At 39.6% G+C, this 24,640-nt stretch overlaps 1 protein-coding gene across 1 annotated transcript in view; it reads left to right on the top strand.

Annotated features, from left to right (window-relative positions):
• SMOC2 (SPARC related modular calcium binding 2) overlaps nt 1-24,640 on the top strand; it is a 240,022-nt gene that overhangs the window by 44,178 nt on the left and 171,204 nt on the right. Inside the window, exon 2 of the mRNA XM_075267794.1 lies at nt 12,859-13,030. Coding sequence (XP_075123895.1) covers nt 12,859-13,030 — 172 coding nt within the window. The remainder of the gene's footprint in view (nt 1-12,858; nt 13,031-24,640) is intronic.

Here is a 24,640-nt window from a genome sequence, read left to right as displayed (position 1 = left end):
CCTTTGAGGGGTGTATTTTCCAAATACAGAGCCCCTGAATTGCAAAGAAAACTCACATTGTTGCAGAAAAAAGTAATTTGTCTATACAATTCATGAAAAAATTCTGCCTCTATCCACTACAGCGTATAATAGAGGTCAAATATTGACTAGCTGTGTGCAGATGGGGGATCCTAGAGGTAGACCTCATCCAGACCCTCCAGTTTACAACACACTATCAGCTTTTAATGTAGCTGTTGTTGGGGGGGCTCAAGACCCCCCTGGGTTATGTTTGTCGTAGTTCTCATTGCAAAAAGAGGAAGTTACGAGCGCTCAGGTGACACACACAACAGACACAGTTGTCAGTTATTCAAGTGCCACACTTTATTGTTGAGCAGCACAGGTTTATAAAGGAAGCACAAATGCATACAGGTCACATGACCCGACATCTAAATATGGTCTCATGGATCCGGTAACACGTAGCATATATTTTCACATACATATATATATATATCTTCAACTGAACATCTGCCAACTTATGTGACAGTTAGCAGAACATCCTAGATAAGCACAAAATGTTACATATACCACAGCACTGAGCATCAACGGTCACTTACACCACAACTTCCCGTATCTACAGTTTTTTAGAATGATAACAGACTATGTCTAACCACTGGCATGCAGCTATCTATAGATCAGCAGAATGAGTCTAACTGCTAACGTGCAGTCTGAGACTTGTGGTTTTGCTGTCCAACTGACTTTGTCTCTTAATAAAAGAGCAAGTTTATTTTAACCCTTACAATTCCCCCATTTTTAGACATTATTCTCCTATCAGATGAGTACATTCACCTACAATGTAGATGCCACGCCCATTGGATTCCCCATCTGATATTCCTATAATGTCTACCATTTATGTCTAGCTTTATCAGAACATTGATTAAAACACATCAAAATTAACTTGAAAAAGCATGAAGCAAGTAATGTCCATCTCTTCATTCCTGCCGTGGTTCAGGAACCTTTTTACAATGGGAAGCGTGTATCCAGGTAGATTTTCCCTCCAATTTGACTGAAGTGACAGTTATCAGCAGCACTTGGAGGGACCGTCATATCTGGGTTCAAGAGACTTCCTGGTATGTCTTTTCACGACCACCCAATCACTGGGCTGCAAGCTATGTGTTCCTGGAAAATCAAAAGAGTCTGGAATAGAAGAAAACACCTGTTTATATGTTACTTTCAATCTTTGACACAGGCTCTGGACATAGCTGGCAGTGCTATCATAATTGAGTTGTAAATTCTGGGGAAAATACAACGCTAGTCTAGGCACACTTCCAAAAAGCACCTCAAATGGTGACAGACCCGTCTTTCTATTAGGATTGGTCCTCACCGAATATAATGCTAGAGACAGGCACTCTGGCCAGGGCCTTCCTGTCTCTGCCATGGCTTTCTGGATTTTTTTAACTTGAGTGTGCCATTCAACCTTTCCACTTAGCCTGAACTTTGGGATGGTAGGGTGTGTGGAAAGCTTGCTCAATCCCTAATACAGACATTATTTCCTTCATTATTTCACCTGTGAATTGTGTTCCTCTATGAGATTCTATCACCTCAGGTATCCCCAATCTACACACAAGCTCAGACATCAATTTCTTGGCAGTTATCTGTGCGGTTGTCCGGCTCACAGGATAGGCCTCGGCCCAACCACACAAACCAATACGTACTCGTACATTCCAGACTTAGGCAACTGTATGTAATCTACTTGTATTCTCTGAAATGGATACAGGGGTATTGGTGTGCATGCGGTGTTTTAACTACCTGTCCTGGATTGTGTAGAGCACATATGTGACATGCATTTATGTGATTACCTGCAACCCTTCCAAAACCTAGGGCAAACCATAGTTTACCCACTAGTGACTCCATGGCATTTTGAGAGGCGTGCACCTTACTGTGGGCCAAACCAACCATTTGGGGATATGCTGCTGCGAGCAGACACAGTCTTTCCCCCATTTTCCACATTCCTTCACATTCTCTGGCACCAGTCACCTTAGAGTACAGACCCTTGGGGTCTGCTAGGTCAATGTCTCACCTGGTTGAGACCCTTCCATGGTAGTAGCACCGCTGCTCAATCAGCCTTTTCATTTCCAATACTCTCAGGGTCTCTTCCCCTTGTGTGAGCTCTGACTTTCACAATTGCCAACTGCTTAGGGAGCAATATGGCCTCCATCAACTGACTTACTAAGTTTCCATTCTTAATTGGCTTACCCTGTGCCGTCAGGAAGTTCCTGGACCTCCATATTGGACCATAACCATGTGCAATGCCATACGCATACCTGGAGTCAGTGTAAATGTTTGCTGTGCTATCCTTAGCTACTTTGCAGACTTCTAGTATTCAGCCTCTTGTGCTGACATGTGTGGTGGAAGGGCTTCTTGTACTATGGTGTCATGTATAGTGACTACAGCATACCCTGTAACAAATTTGCCTTTTTCTGTTAGGTACCTGGAACCATCCACAAACATCTCATAGTCAGGATTCTCCAATGGGGCATCAGTAACATGACTGAAGCCGCCTCTTCTGAGAGGGAGTTTAAAAATATCTCATCTACTCCCCCCTTTGAATCATGAACTCCTACTGGTAAAAGAGTTGCAGGATTCAAAAGTCAAACAACGCTGAAATGGGATGTTGGAGGAGGATTGTAGAGCAAATTCCATCTTGCTCTGTCTTGCCAAAGACAAATGACGTCTGTCTACCTGTGTGAGGATTGCATGGATGTCATGTGGTGTGTATACCACCAGGGGGTGATCTAGGACAATGTCGGAGCTTTTTTTTTCACGCAGGGCCTGTACTAAGAGTACAACCCTTACATGAGGGCATTCCCCATGCGACAGCATCCAAATGTACACTATAATATGCCACAGGACGCTTCATATCTCAATGTCATTGTGTGAGAATTGCAGTAGCATGTCCCATCATCTCAGTGACATAGATTTGAAAGGGCTTCTGATACTGAGACAGTCATACAAAGGCTGCATGGTCAGAGATGCAGATCTGATCCACGGCCTACAGTATGACACCAAACCCAAAAAGGTACGTAACTGAGCATGGGAGGTTGGCACCTGCATTCCTCTTACCACTTTGGTCCGTTCATCTGAAAGATGTTTGGTACCTTGGCTCAGACAATGACCTAAAAACACCACCTTTTGCTTACAAAATTGCAGCTTGTCTTTACTGCACTTACAACCGTTACGGTAGAGGAAACACAGCAGGTTTATGGTAGCGGCTTCACATGTCTGTTTATCTGGGGCACAAAGAAGAAACATTATCAACATATTGCAACAATACAACAGCATCAGAGGCAGGGTCCCAGGCATTCATGATCAGTGTGAGACACCTTGTGAACTGATTTGGACTATTTTGCACTCCTTGTGGCAGGACTGTCCACGTGTATTGTTTACCTCTGAAGGTGAAAGCAAACAGCTACTGGCAACACTACCGGGGTCTCTAGCAAAGTTACTTTGTTCAATTCTCTTGGGTCATGGACCATGCGGTAAGTATCTGGTTTGCCCTTTTAGCCCTTCTTTTTGACAGGGAACAGTGGTGTCTTGGCCACTGACATACATTCTTTTAACAATTCTACAATAGTTGTGGCTATAGCATTTTCTTGGGCGCGTGTCAATGGGTACCGTTTGATTCTAGGTGGCTTTGCTCCTGGTTTCAAGTTTACCATAACAGGAGAAACATCTAATTTGACTACATATCCCAGCAGACTTATTTATATAATCCCAAGTAAATTCAGTTCTCTACAACTTCTGAACACTCCAGAATTACAAACAATTCATTGAGGTAAGTAAATGCTCAAAATATATCAGCAGAGAAGGCAGAAGCCTTAAATAAGGGATCAAATCTATCCCCTGATCACCATAACAAAAATTTATACACAAAAAAACATTGCAGGGCAGATATGTGAGTGACTTCTGATTTACTTAGACAGCTATCTAGCACCTTGTAACAAACAATGTCCAAGAAACACCACTTTAATTTTGTAGAACTGCAATTTATTTTTACCTGCGTGTACATATTAGGGGTGTTCTGTGCCCTTTGTGGTAAGATAGTTCACATATATTGCCTACCCCTATGGGGCCTAATCCCATATCAGAAGGATCACCTGAATAACAATGAACAATAATAATGTACATGCACAAGTATTAGATAAAACTTTTTCACACAATAAATCCCGATTGTTAACATTCATAGATTTATAGTATAAACCCATAACCAATATTTATATTACTTAAATAAGTCTAAAGCCCATGTGATATATTTGATACACACAAGCACCAATACACACTGAGTACATAGTACATGTACATGTTATATCAAGTACATCTCATATTCACCAAAACACACATATATGCATTCAACATTGGAAAGAACTTTATGCCTCCCTTTTCATATCTACTTGTCACCACCCTTTGGGGTTATCAGCTCAATATCTTTATCTGCTCGCTGTGGAGACTGAAAATGTAACAATACAGACATGAACAAACAGAACATGTACACATGGCAGACACATGTAACTTGTACATATAACTCACACACATATGGGCCCATTCACTTCTCTGAACCTTCCATACAAACATGCAACATCACACTGGAGCTCCAGTCAAAACAAATGTCCATTAGATCAAAAAGAACTTGTCTGCACTAAAATCAAAATTTCTTATATATATTTTATACTGTGATATCACTTATTATCTCAGGATGGCCACATCTCATTCTTCTTTTCCTACAAATAATCACAGAGTTAGTTATAATCCCCGCACAGCTAAATATTGAGGAGAAAACAAAACAAAACATATAAGTAGATACCTTCATATTCTCACCAATTTGTATATTACCGGTAAAATAAACATAATAATGATGATCTCAAATGTATGCCATTAGTTCAATCTCACAGACATTACCATGAAGAGAAATCTCAAACTGGGACAACCTTTCCTGAATAAAGGACACTATAGACATTCTAGAAATTCCTTAATTCTTATTGTCCTGACCCCTGATCAGGGACAGGCAGGCAGCTTCTAGACTGTCTTTTGTTATTATCACTTCTCTTAGGACACCAGCAATCTCTGGCCAAGTGTCCTTGTTTTCCACAATTAAAACACTTTCAAGTTTCCCTCTATCCCTGTATTTATCCTGCATAATCTAATCTCTATTGGTCCCAAAATTTACTATCAAACAGTCCTGTCTTGGGAACCCCTGCTCTCTTTAAGAATTTTTTTTTTTTTTTTAACTTTGGCGGCAACTTCTTCTCTCTCTCCCATCCCTATTAGTTCATATGGGGTGTACCCTATCTCAGAGGGTCCCTTCCCCATACTGGCTGGTAGCTAATCAGCCGTGAGCTTCCCACTCCTCTAGGGCAATTAAGACAATAGAGGGTCACTTTGACTTCTCTTAGTGGGATCTCCCAAACAGTCACTCTGTTATCCTTGAACTAATCTCTAATGTGCAAGTCTCTGGCTTAGTGTCCCTTTACCGAGACACCCCTGAATCTTTGCACTTTTACTTGCGCAGATTCTACTCAGTCCTTAGTGAAACAAGGACTTTTCAATCACTCAGTACTTCTACTCTAGGGATTAAGGATGGAGAATAACTTTCCCTTCTGTGCCGCCTTATACACTTTATAACAGATATAAATGGTGAACAGAATCAAACTTAAATAAACCGAAGAAAATGTACAAGGTCTCCCTATACAACTACAGCAAACATACCCTCTCGGTTCTTCCGCACTATATAATTGGCATCGATTCGATTATTAAGACATGCAAGAACTCACCTCACTTATCAACACACAGGATCCGGGACACGTAGGAACTCAGATTAATTATTTGGTAAGATAAAAGCTTACCTTTTACAGCGCTGTTTTATTCATCTGAGGTCCTCCGGGCCCGCCTCCAAATCGGTTGGTAAGTGAATCAGTACACTATCGGCTGCATATCAAACGATCATCGATACCCCACGTTTGGGCTGCCAGGTTCTGTTGGGGGGGCTCAAGACCCCCCTGGGTTATGTTTGTTGTAGTTCTCATTGCAAAAAGAGGAAGTTACGAGCGCTCGGGTGACACACACAACAGACACAGTTGTCAGTTATTCAAGTGCCACACTTTATTGTTCAGCAGCACAGGTTTATAAAGGAAGCACAAATGCATACAGGTCACATGACCCGACATCTAAATATGGTCTCATGGATCCGGTAACACGTAGCATATATTTTCACATATATATATATATATATATATATATATATATATATATATCTTCAACTGAACATCTGCCAACTTATGTGACAGTTAGCAGAACATCCTAGATAAGCACAAAATGTTACATATACCACAGCACTGAGCATCAACGGTCACTTACACCACAACTTCCCGTATCTACAGTTTTTTAGAATGATAACAGACTATGTCTAACCACTGGCATGCAGCTATCTATAGATCAGCAGAATGAGTCTAACTGCTAACGTGCAGTCTGAGACTTGTGGTTTTGCTGTCCAACTGACTTTGTCTCTTAATAAAAGAGCAAGTTTATTTTAACCCTTACACTGTTCTTATCAGTATTGTATAATATACAGCCATACAGTACTGTATGTGTGGCATATAACAATACATACACATGCATACCTCATATATAGAAACACCTGATGTGTTTCTCCAGCTAGGAATATGTCAAAGCTGGTTCAACGGAGTTATATAATGTTATTAATGAGAAAAAGCATCCAGTATGTGCTGGAATTCTTCATAGAATGTGGAATGGCTTGTACATTTGAATAGGTCCACAAGCCAGTGAACCACTGTCCCTTGTATGTGAACCTCTCAAATGTATTCCCCAGTATACTATACTATACTATATGTATTTTAGAGCGCTCTGATGTCAGCATATTAGTTAGTTAGTAACCGGTCTATTGATACGCTGTATTTAAACCAAGTGAATCTCTATTAAAGGGGCTCTATCATTGGGAAAAGTCATTTTTAACTAATGACATCCTTGCATAGCCTTTAGAAAGTCTATTCCACACTTACCTTTAGTATGTAAATTGCCTCAGTGGTTTGTGAATAACTCCTTTTTTATTCATATGCTAATGAGCCTCCAGCCAGCTCAGGAAGTTCCCAGCTGCCTCCTCTTTCCTATTATCTCCTATGTGTGTGAGGCAAACAGGAAGCTGAGTCATCATCATCATCATCATCAGCCTCCCATACGAAACAACAGGAGAGGAGTGCACGATGTATCGTGCAACAGTCTATTTAGCATATGAATAAAAACGGACTTATTCAGAAACCACTGAGGCAATCTACATACTAAAGGTAGGTGTGGAATAGACTTTCTAAAGGCTGTGCAAGGATGTGATTAGTTAAAAATGACTTTTCCTAGTGATAGAGCCCCTTTAACTAAGCACAAACATGCATAGCCTTTAGAAATGCTATTCCACACAGACCTTTTGTATGTAAATTGCCTCAGTGGTTTTTGAATGAGCCAGTTTTTATTCATATGCTAATTAGCTTCCAGGCAGCACAGGAAGTTCCCAGCAGCACTCCTCTCTGCTATTCTTTCCTATCTGTGTGTGCAAACAGGAAGCTGAGTCATCATCAGCAGCAGCCTGTGCTGTATACACCCATAGGAAACAATAGGAAAGAGGAATGCACGATGGTGCACTAAGAGTCTAATTAGCATATGAATAAAAACAGGCTTATTCAAAAATTACTAAGGTGATTTACATACAAAAGGTACGTGTGGAATAGCCTTTCTAAAGGATATGCAAGGATGTGCTTAGTTAAAAATGTGATGGGCTAGTAGTCACTGTTACAAGGCGCACATAGTTTTGTTGTGCCCTTTTTAAAGAGCTAATTTAAAGGGGTATTCCCACGTCGCATACTCACCAGTCTTCGTTGCTGTAAAATCTTCTGTCTTCCTGCTTTGTTGCGTCATTGGTGGGCGGGGTTACATATGCAAAGCCAGCGGCGAGATGCCGCTGGCCCTGCGTGCACGCTCATAGATGGTGAGACCAGTCTAGCCTTCACAATGCGAATACAGACCTGGCATCCGCTGTAATAGAGAGAGGCGGATGCCGGGTCTGTATTCGCATTGTGAAGGCTAGACTGGTCTCACCATCTATGAGCGTGCACGCAGGGCCAGCGGCATCTCGCCGCTGGCTTTGCATATGTGAATACAGACCCGGCACAGAATACAGACGGTTAGACGCCGGCACAGATGCCTGCAACATTGCTATGCTCCTGCCCTGCATGACGCCAGCAGCGGTAGGAGCAATGCTGTTATTCCGCTCCTCCGCCCCCCCGAAATAGCAGCATCGCTCCTGCCGCTGATGGCTTCATGCAGGGCAGGAGCATAGCGATGTTGCAGGCATCTGTGCCGGCGTCTAACCGTCCCCAGCATCCGCCTCTCTATTACAGTGGATACCGGGTCTGTATTGGCGGCCCCTTCCCCCCAAAGGGTAAACTACCCCCCCCTCCCCTCCAGGCTGGCTCCCGTGCACTTAGTCCCTCCTCCCTCCCCCCTCAGAGCAGCAGATACATCACTTGACTTATGACCAGATAAGTCAAGGGATGTGTAAAAAAAAAAATGAATTCAGTGGACAAACAAAGCAGTTTTGCTGAAGCAATGTATTTAGGAAAAGTCTTAGGGAGCGTTCACACTACCGTCGGTGCCCGACAGGTAGTGTCCGCTCCTAGTGTCCACTCAAAATCTGTCACGGACATTAGGAGCGGACACTAGCTGTGTCCGTGACACCTGTCATTCATTTCAATGGGCATCGGGTGCGTTCTTTTGCACTCCGTGCCCGTCCTTCCCTGTCCGCAAGTGAAGATGTCCGACTTCTCAAGCGGACAGAAAAACCCTGCATGCACCGATGGTAGTGTGAACGCCCCCTTACATTCACATTATCAAGCAGTATAGATAGGATCCTTGTGATGGGACAACCCCTTTAACAGCAAAACTGGAGCATTGCTAGGCCAGCATGTCTTGTATTCCCCAAATCCCACCTATAACTTGCTATTGTATCAGTTATTCCTCTAGATTAGGAAGTTGTCAGCAACTATAACATGGGTGGATGAATGTAATAGCAAACTGATAATGACCTAGAAGACTGGTAATAGTGTCTGTTCCCTATGCAATAGGCTGGTAGTTACCTGGAACTGTTAAAACAGCATCTATTGGTTTTTCAGGTCCCACATCCACACTGCTATCATATCTGCTGTTACTCTAGGTTAGTAGGCTGTCAGCAGTCAGGACATAAGTGGATCACTGTGAAAACAGCGCTCAGGTCTATATCCACTAAATGCTCCTGTTATCCTACCCTAGATAGCCTGCAACATATAGCAGGAAGGTCTGATAGGACATCTCTGCCTAGTATACCATGTGTTCTCTCCCTAGTTCACATTGACAATGATAGAAGCCACTGCTATCCTCAGTATATAAGCTCCACCCCCAGGCAAGCTGCTGCCTCTGTGATATTAATTGTGTCATGTTAGACATGCCCACTGGACCTGCTCCAAGTTTCTGGACATCCTGGTTTAGCGTCCATGGTAACAATAGGAAGTATAAGGCGGTTTGTGCCAATGCTTCTAAGGCGAAGGAGGGAGGAGTTAGGAATAGATGTAACTTCCTTTCTTATTCATCTTCTCTTTCTTTCACCACAAGGCCTGGAGGAAACATGTCTGCAGAATCAGGGAGTATAATACTAGGGCTTATCACCTCACACAGCACTACTGTGACCACATTCACATTGGACATCACTATTAGTTTAGTATCTCCATTCTACATCATACTGTATATGCTGCAGTATTACCTCAAGGTTTATACAGTCACAATGTCCCCTCATGTACTTACCTCACACACTGAAGATATGGCTGATATATTATATATACTGCAGTATTACCTCAGGATTTATACAGTCACAGTGTCCCCTCATGTACTTACCTCACACACTGCAGATATATGGCTGATATATTATATATACTGCAGTATTACCTCAGGATTTATACAGTCACAGTGTCCCCTCATGTATGTACCTCACACACTGCAGATATATGGCTGATATATTATATATACTGCAGTATTACCTCAGGATTTATACAGTCACAGTGTCCCCTCATGTATTTACCTCACACACTGAAGATATATGGATGATATATTATATATACTGCAGTATTACCTCAGGATTTATACAGTCACAGTGTCCCCTCATGTATTTACCTCACACACTGAAGATATGGCTGATATATTATATATACTGCAGTATTACCTCAGGATTTATACAGTTACGGTGTCCCCTCATGTATTTACCTCACACACTGAAGATATGGCTGATATATTATATATACTGCAGTATTACCTCAAGGTTTACACAGTCACAGTGTCCCCTCATGTATTTACCTCACACACTGCAGATACTGTATATGGCTGATATATATACTGCAGTATTACCTCAAGGTTTATACAGTCACAGTGTCCCCTCATGTATTTACCTCACACACTGCAGATACTGTATATGGCTGATATATTATATATACTGCAGTATTACCTCAGGATTTATACAGTCACAGTGTCCCTTCATGTATTTACCTCACACACTGAAGATATGGCTGGGGGGTTATGGGGGGGGGGGGGGTACTCTGGGGGTCACTTTTGGTTTCTCTTCTCTTGTAAGCTGTAAATCTGTTTTGTACCATGATATATGCTCGCACGGCTTATGCATTCCCTTCCTACCACAGCCAGTGGTGTTCTAATGATGAGGCAACTTTTGAGGTTTTTGTCTTCACATTATACAAGCTATGCTTTTTTAAATTTTTCTGGTGAAGTTGCCATATTAGGGCTTGTATGTTTGCCGGATGAGATGTATTTTGTAATGACACCATTTTTGGGTGCTATAACTTATTGACAGTTTTTTTTATTAACTCTTTTTTGGTGGATTGAAAAAACTCCTATCAATTCTGGTATTGTGTTTTATCTTTTAAATGGTTTTACACACGGTGTACAGCATTAGTAATATGTTACCTTTGTTCTACGAGTCGGTACGATTATGGCGATACTTCATTTATATATTTTTTTATTCTGCAGAACAAAAATCCATTTGGGGACATAAATCAATTATTTTTGCATCACCATCTTCTCAGAGGCGTAACATTTTTATTTTTTGATTGACAGAGTTGGTTGAGGGCTTATTTTTTGCAGGACAACCTGTACGTTTTCTTGGTACTGTTTTGGGGTACATGTGACTTTTCGATCACTTTTTATAACATATTTTATTAGGTGAGGTGGCAGAAAATCACTCCTTCTGGCATTTTTTTTCATTTTTTTTTCGACATTCACCATGTAGGTTAAATAATGCGTTTTATTGTTCAGGTTGTTACGGACGTGGCAATACCAAATATGTATTTTTTTAAATTAATTTTTAGGTTTTTTCTTTATAGAACTCATTTTATATAGGAAAAACGAATTTTGGGGCTTCATTCATTCATTCATCTCACACACTTAATTTTTTTTGCACTTTTTTTTACATTTTTTTATTAGTCCCATAAGGACACCGGAACCAGCGATCACAGCATCGCTGCTTCAGTACTATAGACTGCAATATACCTGTATCTTGGCAGGCTCAACCAGGTAATAGGGGACCTAGCAGCCCAGGGTCACTGGCCAGACCCCTTTTTTCAGAAAATGCATGCGGGCAGGGGGTTCATTATTACTGTGCAACCCCTTGGATGCCGCGGTCATGTTTGACTGCACATCCAAGGAGTTAAAACCTCCGATCGGACCAGAGCTCCGACCAGAGGTTAATAGGACAGTTTTTCCCAGCTCTCGGCTAAGGCCCCACGTTGCAGTAAAGCAGATTTTACTGCATTTTTTTTGAGCCAGAGCCATGAGTGCATTGGGCAGAACGGAAGAGTATAATGCTTTCTTATATATTATTTCACATTCCTTTTGTTGTATTTTTTTGAGCCAAATGTAAGAATGGCTATAAGAGGAATGGAAAATACATATATGCCTACTTATATACCTATGTACCTATATACATATACCTATAGGTATACTGTAAAATATTCTGTATTACAGTGAAACTTGTGACAATGTGTTTGAGGCCTTATAGGAGGAGGTCAGCTTGTTATAAATCAGTGTAGAGGTTTATTAATATTTTGAGGGTAAACACAGGAACAGGGAAAATAACAAAATAACATAAATATCAGTCAATTTCTCAATAGCTTACATCTTCAGAGAAGTTAGATTTGCTTGTCATCTGCTTGATGGACTTGGGCTGGTCACGACGTCCTCCATGAATGACCACCTGCCAGAACCACCCACCCTGGTCTTCCCAAAGACCCACACATGTGTATTTCTTACTCATTTATATTCATGAGATGGGGTGTTACCTTCCATCTTGTTGCTATGTAAGGAGATTTCTAAACTGGTGAACTCTAACCACACCCATGTACCCAGAATATAGAAGTGTGATGTCAGTAGAGTATGAACCCTTTTTGTGCTAGAGAATATTGTAAACATCATGATATTTAACATATACCTATATACTTACCTATGCCTATGTATGCCTCAATCCACTCCTGGCTTTGGCGCAGAAAACGCTACAAAATCTGCAATAAAAAAGCTGTGTTTCCACAACATGGGGACTTAGTCCTTAAAAGCAACTAATTTGGTTGAACAATTAAGTATTTATCTTTTCTTAAAGATGGTTAAAATAAATTCTACAGCCAATGTGTGGATTTTTGACTCGCGCTCATATTGATCTTTTCGTATTTACAACTAACTGTTATAATAGGTGCTTTTAATTTCTTTTAACTTTTTTATTTTTTATTTTTTATAAAGTTTCTGAGAGTGGATCAAGACAAGGACAAGGAATGTAATTTGGATTGTGCAGGCGCGCCTTCTAAACTTCTGTGTGCTTCTGATGGAAGAACTTTCATTTCCAGATGTGAATTTCAACGAGCTAAGTGTAAAGATTCTCAGCTGGAGATTGCACACAGAGGAAACTGTAAAGGTAAGTTAAGTTGGAAATAAATACACTGTAGGGGGAGCTTTAACATGAGGAAAAATTAAAGTGAGGTTTGCCGGAGACTGCGCTTGCGCCAAATTTATCAAGTGTCACACATAGGCGGAAATTCATCAAATCCTCTATGCCAGTTTTAAAACATTGAGGGATTAGATTATGGCACACTCTGAAAATACCTAAAACATGTGTATACATCCCATAAAATAAACTATAACAATACCTAGTAAATTAAATCACAAATCAATTATATACTGCATAATGATCCAAATCTATCCATGTGGGAAACATAAACAACAAATGTGGATGTAATAACATTGGGCCTAAATCATTGAACCATACATAGGGTTATAAAAATAGATATAAAATTAGATATAAAAACATAATTATATTCAAAATAATAGCCTGGGGGAAGGGTGCTTACTGGATAACGTCTTCCAGTGCCTCATTTAGACCAGCATGGCATCAGAGGCCAGGAAAGAGGAGGAGAGAAAGAGCAGTGGAGGGGTGGTGTTAAAGGCATGACATGAGGGGTGCTCAGAGGCCTTGGGGAACGCCCAGGATGCTCCAAGAGGCAATTTGCATAGCAAAAGAAAGCGTTTTAACAAGAAATAGGGGGGGGGGGGGGACACAAGAAAAGAAGTAAAGGTAGTAGTAGAATCTCCTTTTTAAAGGCTATTCGAACATGTGTTTCGCTAAAAAGGACTTTTTGCAATGATAGACTCCCTTTAACAAGGCAGTTCTGATACTCCTAAGTGTTTTAAAAACTTTCTTTAAAAAAATGTTTAAATGAGTTTTGGCACCAAAATGGTAACCTGGCCAGTGTATGTGGACACAGCAGTCACTGTACAGTACAGAGCTTCTTCCTCAGCTCCATTAATCTGATGGGTTGATGAGTTTTTAACTGTACTAGTATTGCTAGCTGTATGACTCTCTTCTTGCTTCTATCTCACAAAAAGGCTCTTCTCTATGTGCATTGTCCTATATGCTGATATGACATCATCACTGTGACTATCTTCACCACCACTTATGAATGGTTGAGAGGTTATCAGGTGATATTGCCAGAAGCTTGCGTACGTCACCCACAGACCTTGTGATCCTCCACCCCTAGTTTCTATCTTATGTTACAGTTGGTGGTGACCATTTTACAGGTTTGTCAGAGAAATTTCAAATTTTTTTTAGTTTTGTTAGGAATCGTAAATCGGAAAGTTTCAGTCCAGGTTCAAGTTTAACCCAGTTCGTTCAAAACTGTTTTATTCTTCTCTACTGTGGGCCACTATTTTACACAATTATGACAAAAGAACTATTAAGAGTTAATTTTTTTTTTTTTTGGCTCCATGCTGTAACTTGACTTTTAGTGCTTTCCATCTTAGTCATAACCATGTCAATATAACAAAAAGTGTGCCCATAGATGCCACTAATATTACCGTATGTCACCATTATGAACCAACTTTCACATAGTCAATTAACCAAGTAAATAACTTTTCTGCTTTACACATTTATTTCTCGCTTGCATAGAAAATAAAATAAATATTTAGGCTAAAGCCTCATGTTGTGGAAATGCAGCTTTTGTTGCAGATTTTGCCACGGTTTTTTCAGCCAAACCCAGGAGTGGATTAAGGACCAGGTAGAAGTGTAAGTACTTCCTATATATTTTCCATTACTTTTCTAGCCATTCTTGGCTTTAACTCAAAAAACTGCAGCAAAATCTGCCACAAAAAAAGCATGTAGGCCATTTGATGTAGACTAATGTGTATGGTCAGCTTTAATGGGTTTGTCCAGGTAATAGCAAAGTTGGATACTGATGACCTATCCACAGGATAGTTCATCAGTAACAGATCAGTTGAGGTCTGAGACTCAGATCCTGCAATGATCAGACGTTTTGGTCACCAGAAGTTCTGCTGTAACCAGATCTGATCCTATTGAAGAGAACAGGAGCAGAGCCGCAGTTGCCAGCAACACTACTACAATTTAATGTAATGGAAAATCAATGGGATCTGGTTTTTACACACTCATTCTGAACGAGTTTTACGTTCAGAATGAGCGGAGCATAACTCCGTGTGAAGGCTCCCTTACACTCTCCCCTCCCCCATGGTATAATACCTAATGCTGGAAGCAGTGCATTTAAAATAAAAAATGAATGTTTGTTGCTTCTTTTGTTTTTTTTCTCTCTATTTTGTCCTTATACTTGATTTGTAGTTTATTTAAATTTTATTTTCACCTGTATGTTCAGTAGGTAACTTTGTCAGATAAGCATGTCATCTTTGCTGGAACATACTTTTGTAATTCTTTGATGTTGCATTATTTTCAATTCTCTTTTGCACTGAATGCCACTCTATATTGTGATACACTCTGTTAGTGATGTATATTTTAATTTAGTATATACTTTTGAATCTAAAAGAGGTGAAATTTCTTCCAGATAACAGTCATCAAGGATAAGAGATGCATTGCAAATATAGCCAAGACAACTAGTAAGGGAAGTCAAGTTGATCTTGTGGTACATTCCATGATGTTAGCCAGGATCTTGGTAAATTCAGTTACTTTTTTAGAGGTTTTGCTGGTCTGTAATCAGAAAAACAAGGCATTTTGTATCACTGAGTTTAATGTATGGTTAAGTGGTCAGAAAAAGTTTTTGGGTATGTTAGTCATGATGATCATAGGTGGTCTTATAAGGAATTGTATAAGATGCATCTATCACATAATAGTAGTTGGAGCAGAATTCAGAAGTTTTTAAACGATATACATGGTGTCACCTTTGTCCAACACTTGTCCAAAAATGAAATGTCTAAATTTCATATCCATAATGTTTTTATTCTGGTGTAATGCTTAAAGGGTTTACAAATATCCCAAATGCTGTTTTGAATTATTTGAGGGGTGCAGTTTTACAAATGGGGTGATTTATGGATTTATGGCCTAATGTATAGGCCTTTATAATTCCTTTCAGAACTGAAGTGGTCCCTAAAAAATTAGTTTGGGAAACTTTATTATAAATCTGAAAAATCGCTGTTAAACTTATAAGCCTTCTAACATCCAATCTAAATTAAAAGACGAATAAGAGATGATGCCAGCATATAGCATATAAAAGAGATATGGTAGATATTATTTTTTAAACTGTTTATTTAAATAATTTTGCCATATAGGGAAGCTAACAAAACAAGGGAAAAATTGAGATAATAAAAACAACACTAAAACAGGATCCACAAGAGGAACAAACAAAATAAAATAAAAATAATAATAATAAGAAAAAGACATAAGAAAACCAGGCATGTAAATAAGGTGGCGTGCAAACAAGTGGGTCAGCAAGGGCCCAGAGTAAACTAGCAAAACCAGCAACAAAACAGGGTAAGATGAGACAGGAAGGGGAAGATGGGGGAGGACATACAGGAAAAGGGAGACAAAAGTTCAACCAGGTCAGTGAGGTTGAGTAGCCCAGAACTCATCCCATGGGTTCCAAATTGAATGGGGTAAATAATATTTATTAATGTATTTGGTTGGTATGACTGAGAGCATTTCACATTTTGAAAACTGCTATTTTCAAATATACAATTTTTTTTTATATATAAATAAGTACAAAAATATTAATAAGTGTTTACCACTAACATGAAGTACAATGTGTCACGAAAAAAACAATCTCAAAATCATCTCAAAGTTCTTGCCATTTAAAGTGACAATGTCACTTTTGAACGAGACCTGGTCCTTAACGCACTTTTGAGCTGGGTCCTTAAGGGGTTACACTCAAAAGGAACATAAATTTAAGTAATGAGGATGATTTCTGACCTAAGCTAGTTGGGAAGAAGCAGTGTGATGGTACTGAGGAAAATTTGGTTTTGTGCAGTACATGTAGTTAATGTTGTTATTAAGAGTACATGGTGTAACAGTAATGCTCTTTATACAATGTATACAAATGCTTGCAGTTTAGAAAACAAATTCTGCAAGTTAATGACAGGATATTTTGGATCTAGTTGCAATAAGTGAGACATAGTTCAAGGTTTGTAATGACTGGGAGATAGCCATTCCTGGATACACGATGTACAGTAAAGACCGAGTAGACACATTTTTTGTTAATCAAAGATAGTTTTAAATCTATACTCATTTTAAAATTTTAACTCATTTAAAGTATAAAAATCTGGATCTGCATGCAAACTAAGGAGAGAACTGTTATTAGAACTGACATGGTATATAGGCCCCCAGAGCAAACCGAGGATTATGATAACAAGTTAAACATTTCTCAAATGGCAAGAAAGAGATTTTTGTCATTATGGGAAACTTAAACTTGCCTGGTGTAGACTTGCACACCTCTAGTGTTCTTTCATACAAGAGCAGGAATCTAATTGATACATTTAATGGAGCATCTCTGAAACATCTTGTTAAATCACCAACAAGGGGAGAGAAAAATTTATATTTGTTCCTAACCAACAGGGATTTGGTGTCTGGGGCAAGTGTGGAAGAATAGCTGGGTTCTAGTGACCCAGGACCAGCTCCAGGTTTGTGTGGGCCCTTGGGCGACAGAGCCTCAGTGGGCTCCTTTTGGAGCAACACATACTCATGGCAGCAAAAAAACAACCAAAATTGGGTGTTCTTTGCTGAGGTAGATCTACTGGAGTGGACTGTAATAGTCCATTTCATTCAAGTAGAAAGAAACTTCTCAGACGTTGGAAAGTAAAGAGGAATTTGAGGTGGAAATGTGCCTCAGATTCCTCTTTATTTTCTGTTCCCTGGCTCACAGTGTAGAGTTTCAGCATTTGGTTACAGCTATCCAGCGCTGATTAGTCTCAAATGAATGGACCAAATCAATGGGGAGTCTCAAACTGTGACCTCCGAATCAGCTGCATAATCCGGGGCAAGATCGAGCAGGATGCTGCCATTGATTTGGGGATGAAATCCACTGCAAAATCAGTGCCAGATTCCTTTGTGTGAACAGAGCTTGATACTGTTAACAGTGCAATGATCGCTATCATCTGTACTAATGGAAGTGCTCAATGCAGAAGACCCCATAGTATAATGCGGCCCCTGCGCACAGTATCATCATACTGTGGGATCACAATGTCTTGCACACAGTTTAATGTCCTGTAGTGGCCCCATCCCATTGTGGCCCCTGCACACAGTATTATGTTCCACATTGTTCTATAGCCAAAAATTTTGGGTTCAACAGAAATCCTATTAAATTTTTGGGGTTCACAAGCCACAAACTATCTTATCAGACCCCGAGTCTAATGATCTTCAGCACTCTTCAGTGACATCACAGACGTGGACCAAAGATAGCAGGGAGTCACACTGGAGCCCTGGAGAGGGGAGTAACACTGGTTTTTATGTTTGTCACCTTCCCTGGGCCTCCACTAATTATTTTCTGTGGTTATTTCAGGGAACTAAACTAAATTTATGTAACACTCAAAGGTTAAAAATGCCTGGTATAATGCTTTATAAATCTCTTCAGGGGTTCAGTTTCCAAAATGGGATCACATGACTGCGGTTTCCACTTTACTGGCAATTCAAAAACTCTCCAAAAGTGACATGACGTCTAAAAAACAATAGTGCCTCTTCCCTTTTGTACCTGGCTTTGTGTCCAAACAGCAGTTTATATCCACATATGCCAATGTTAAATACATTATCTTGGGTATATCAGTGTCATACATATGGGCATAAACTGCAGTTTGGGGAAACAGCAGGGTGCAGATGTGAAGAAGTCCTATGCGACTTTTGGAGCACAGATTTAGATTGTTTGTTTGGTTTTTGGACACTATCAAGTTTGCAGAGACCCTAAAATGGCCTATACAAAATGGGGGTCACTTCTTGGGGATTTTACGGGAACCTCTGGGGCTCTCCAAAAACAATATAGTGCCTAGAAACCAAAAGTTAAAAAAAAAGGAATGCTCCTTCCCCTATGAACCCTGTTATGTGCCCAAACAGCAGTTTACACCCACATATACAACTTTTATTGTATCTAGAGTAACCCACTTAAACGTTTTAGGAGTGCATATCTCTGTTGACACAAAGTGGGCACTACATATTGGGCACTGAAATGGCATATTTCTTAAATTTCTAGGAAACACTTTTGGGGTCAAATGACAATAATATCACTTTAGAAATTCCTTGAGGGGCGTAGTTCTAAAGTGGGGTCATACTTTGTGGATGAACTATTTATCTTATCTTAGGGCCAATGCAGTGTACGGCTCGGTTGTGGCCTCACATTGCGGAAACACAGCTTTTTTTTTTGTTGTTGCAGATTTGATGTGTTTTTTTGGAGACAAAGTCAAGAAGGGCTACAAAAGGAATAGGAAACATACTGTATAGGAAATACTTATATTTCTACCTTCTGCTCAGTCCACTCCTGGCTTTGGCTCAAGCAGCAAAATCTGCAACCAAAAAGCTGTGTTTCTGCAACATGGGGCTTCAGCCTTAATGTCCAGATTAGGCCTCAAATGTGCATGGTGCTCTTTCACTTAGGATCAGTTCACACTGGTGTATGTAGTGCACAAATCATTTCTGCGGGCAGTGCACAGCAAGCACACGGACCCCATTATAGTCTATGGGGTCTGTGTGCTTTTACAGCACAGCGCTTGAAACCGCGATTGTATTCCGTCCAGGGGGTCTCCATGCGGACTCTCCCCGACGGAATACATACGCTAATGTGAACCGACCCTTAGCCGTGTCATGTTTACAGGCAAACAATTAGGGCACATATAGAGTGTTTCAAAAATCAAGAAATACAGCACAGTAATTTGAATACTGACCTTTCACTGTGTCACAAGTTGGGCATGACCCATTCGGGACTGAAACAGCAAACATCTGGGAACTTTTCATTTTTAATTTTGCACCATCCACTGCACATCTCTTTTTGGAAACTATCTCTTGGGTCAAAATGCTCACTATACTGCTTGATAAATTCTGTGAGAGGTTTAGTTTCCAAAATGAGTTCCATTGTATTGGCACTTTAGTGGCTCTGCAAATGTGACATGACATGCAAAAACTATTCCAGCAATGTATGCCCTCCAAAAGCCAAATTGCGCTCTTTCTGATCTAAGCCCCAAACAGCAGTTTACAACCACATATTTGGTATTGCCGTGTTCATGAAAAGTTGTTTAATGAACTGCTTTTTCTCCTTTAACCCTCTATGAACAAGAAAATTTTGGGGATGAAATGAAATTTGAGTAATTTACATTCCAATGTTACTAAAATCTGTGAAACAGCTATAAGGTCAAAATGCTCACCATACCCGTTGATAAATTCTTTGAGGGGTGTAGTTTCCAAAATGGAACTTTTGATGGATTTCAACTGTACTGGTACTTTAGGGACTCTGCAAATAAGATATGACATGAAATCTTTTCTAGTAAAATCTGCTTTTCAAGTTCCTAGTAGCATTGACATGTTTCATGCACTGCCCTGTTCCCGAACAGCAGTTTACATCCACTTGTGGGGTATTTCTATGCTCAGGAGGAATTCCATAACAAACTGTGTGATGCATTTTCTCTTTTAACCCTTTGTGAATGTGTAAATTTTATGGCTAAATGAATGTAGTATTGAAGAAAAATGTTATTAAATTTCATCTCCATATTGCTGTAATTCCCATGAAAAGCTTAGAGTTAACAACTTTCCAAATGCTATGTTGAATTATTTGAGGGGTGCAGTTTGACAATGGGGTGATTTAGGGGTTTCTATATAGGATTTCAAAATCCCATTCAATACTGAAGTGGTCTCAAAAAAATTGGTTTAGGAAATTTTCTTTTAAAATAAATTAAAAGATGATGCCATCATAAACCAGAGATATGGTAAATAATATTTATTAACCTATTTGGGTGGTATCCTTATCTTTCTGAAAAGCAGAGCATTTCACATTTTGAAAATGGCTAATTTTTACAAATTTTGTTTAACTTCCTATTATTCATAAATGCAAAAAATATGGATCAATGTTTGCCACTAACATGAAGTACCTTCGTACTTCATGTTAGTGGCAAACATTGATCCATATTTTTTGGATTCCATAACAAACATGAAAAAACAATCTCAATTCAGTTAAAACATCTCAAAGTTATTGCCATATAAAGTGTCAGTTATGACAAATGGGGCTATGTCTTTTAAGGGCTAGTTCACATGGGGCTAGTGACCGCGTATTTTGGTACTGATTTTGACGTGGGAAGCGCGTCAGAATCTGGACCAAAATGTGCTTGCCGTGGCTAGCCACGAGTGTTGCGGTTACTTGCTCCGGAGTAGGCCCAAATGAATGGGCCTAGTCCGGATGGATTGTCTTGACGCAGACGCGCTGCTGCAATTTCCGGCACGGCGTCTGCCTTAAGAAAGGGCAGCTCGTTTCTTTTTCTGTGAGCGGGAACAAACCACTTGCGGAAAAAAGATCGCTAGGGGTCTACATAGACCTCTATTGTGAGGGGGCAGATTTTGAGGTGGACTCCGCGCCAAAATACACCCCCTCTTGCCCCGTGGGAACTAGTCGTAAGCTTTTTGGGGGTTTTAGCCACGCCCTTAAGGGCTTAAAGTGTGCACGAAAACTTATTTTGTTGTGACCGCTATTATCTATAATGACCCTCATCCTCCATCTTAAATAACCTGTCAGGTCCATTTGCCAGAATTACCGTATTTTTTGGACTACAAGATGCACCAGACCATAAGACACACTTAGGTTTTAGGAAAATAGGAAACAAAAATTTTGAAGCAAAAAATGTGGTAAAATAGACAATAACATAAATAACATAATTCACCAATGTCTTTTTTTTGTGGGGTCAGGTGCACTTTTCAGTTATGCCTGTTTGGGGAATGTTTCTTACTTGGATCACTTTTTCTTAAAAATTTTATTAGAGGTGAAACTGTGACTATAAGGCGTTTTTTTCCCCCCCGCTACATAGTTCACCGTATAGGATAAATATTATAAGTCCATAAACTAGGCATTTTTGGACACAGGGTTTCTGTGTATGTATTTCACAGTAATTTTTTTCATATTATATCTATTCTAGGAAAATAGGGCGACTTAAACTTTGTTCTTTTAAAAAAATTTTTTATTACACTTAAACTTTTTTATTACAACTGTATTGCAGTCTATGGGAGATTGTCTACATGACTATTGAGGCTGATCATAGACCAGCTGCAATGGTAATATTCCTATGACAGGCCCTTAGAGCCTTCACAAGGCATATTGTTGTTTCTGAGTATAAGTATGACAATAACCAACATTTGTTTTGCAATTTTCTCCCCATGGGCCTAAAAGCAAAGGGAATGTTTATTAACAAGAAGCCAATTCTTTATCATCATATTTTTGGCATGTTGGAGGAAACCATGTTACCCACAGGAAACCCAGGCAAATGTGGGGGTTACACCAGCAGGTAACGGCCCCTATTTATTTACTGATCCCTGGTCCTGCCCACGGCTGCCTCCACTACTCCTTCAGCCCTCCAGAGGGTTCCGTGCATCGCACATTGTGTCACGATGCTAAACAGTTTGTCTCACGGGACCTCCTGAAGTCAGCCATAGGCAAGAGCGCAGATTGGTAAGTAGGGCCATGGCACTTAAGAGTATTTGGGTGAACCTTGTGAGCTTCAAATCATGAGGTTTGCCTGGTGGGTTAGTTCAGACCAAACATGTCCAAAATTAAACTATCATACTCTGGAGTCTCTTCAGGAGAGTTAAAAAAACTGTGTTACTCACCTCTCCTGGGTCCTGGTGCTGGTCTTCTGGCCTCTTGAATGATGTCATAGTCTGCTGAGGATTTAAATTGGGACTCACCAGTCACGTGGGTCACTCTAGCATGATGACGCATAAGGAACTCTACCAAGCCTTACATTTTTGCAGTATTTGTAATGAACAACATAGAGGCCAATTTCAGAAAATATATTGAATGGAGGCCACTGTGGGACATTATACGCGGTGTAGGGCCACTATAGGACATTATGCTATGTGTAAATGGGGTGATATATCGTATGAGGGCCAGCATAAGGAACATTTTACTGTATGGGGACTTGTAACTGAAGCACTATGTTGTGTTTGTGAGAGGAAGGGAGGAGGGGGAGGAGGGCATGTCAAAAGTTTGATATGGGCCACAGTCTTTGCTATGTATTCCCCAGGTATGCTATGCAGATGTTGTCCTTAGATTCGAGCTCAAGAACCCAGTGCTGCAAAGCAACAGTGCTAACCACTGAATTACTGCAGGGTTGCACCACTAAGCAGCTTTTTGTCCTTTTTTGAAGTCTAATACTGCATTTGCACGAATGTGCACTTAAATTAGAATAATAGAAATTATATTGTAATTACTGTATATTTCTATCAAACATCCCTGCTATTGTATTGTACCAGAAATGAATGTACACAGCTGAATACTGTTCATATAATTTACATGATTTTGTAATACTTTGTCTATCAGTCCCAGTCTTATCATAAAATATGTTGGTTTTGCTTTTTTATTAGGTGCTTCTAGACAGGCAGAAAATGTTTTAATAAGTGGATGTTAGTATTATACTAATGCCACGATGACATTTTAAGTGAGAGTGTGTAGGAAACGGCGTTTACATCATCCTTTTGTATTGTCTTAGTAAAGCTGGATGTTTAATCATTCTTTTACAGAACAGACATAACAAAGGTGCTATCTTCAGTCCAAGGTTCACTTAGCAAAAAGAAACATATGCACATAACTATGCCAGCTATTTCACATCATGCAGAGATGTTTTCTGATTACATACATACTGTATATAAATGATTGGGGTCCAGTGGAATTATGGCAATAAAGTAATTCACTGTAAGTGTTAATATATTGATGATCAGAGAAATACCGCTAAGTTTGCATGTTCAGTATTAGCTATTCTTCATATTACAAATCCTTTGTGTTTAATGACTTTAAACACTACATATATAGGTGCTCTAAAATAACTTAAATAACATTAGCACTGGATTAGAAACCTATTTTATCCTATGATTATTTTGAATTAATATGCAATATAAAGAAAAGTTATGGTTTGGGCTGTACCCATCAAATCTGATGTGCCAGTTTAAAGGAAGTCTATCAGAATCTGATTATCTATGCTGGTACATTAGCGGTACTTACTCTGATGTAGCATATAAGGTTTGCTCAGAGACAAGCACATGACAAACCAGGCGCCTAATAAAGGCCACCGAGTAGGATTGCACCCAGCCTTTCTGATGTTTGAGGCAAAAAGTAAAATGGATCCTGCCACATGATACCCTCCTCCCCCAAGTAAGAGCAGATACTGATAATTCTACTCAGAATACTGGAAAAAGGAAGTGATATGGTGTAGTGTATATGTATGTACAGAATAACAACAGATACTGAGGACAAGGGAAATAGTATTTAGGACAAAATAATAGTATTGTCTAGTGTCTAAGCATACTGTACAGGACAAGAGAAGTGGCATTGTGTAAGATCCGTATAAACAGAATTACAGCACAACCCATATATACAGTAGGTCTTACATTATATATATATATATATATATATATATATATATATATATATATATATACACACACACTATATATATATATATATATATATATATATATATATATATATATATATATACACTTACACATATACATTCATACCACACATACACACTTACTACAAAGGTATATTATTCACACCAC

Source organism: Leptodactylus fuscus, chromosome 3, assembly GCF_031893055.1.
Source record: "Leptodactylus fuscus isolate aLepFus1 chromosome 3, aLepFus1.hap2, whole genome shotgun sequence".
Lineage (NCBI taxonomy): Eukaryota > Metazoa > Chordata > Amphibia > Anura > Leptodactylidae > Leptodactylus > Leptodactylus fuscus.
The sequence above is the reverse complement of the archived record's forward strand: the minus strand, read 5'-3'. Positions and strand labels throughout refer to the sequence as shown.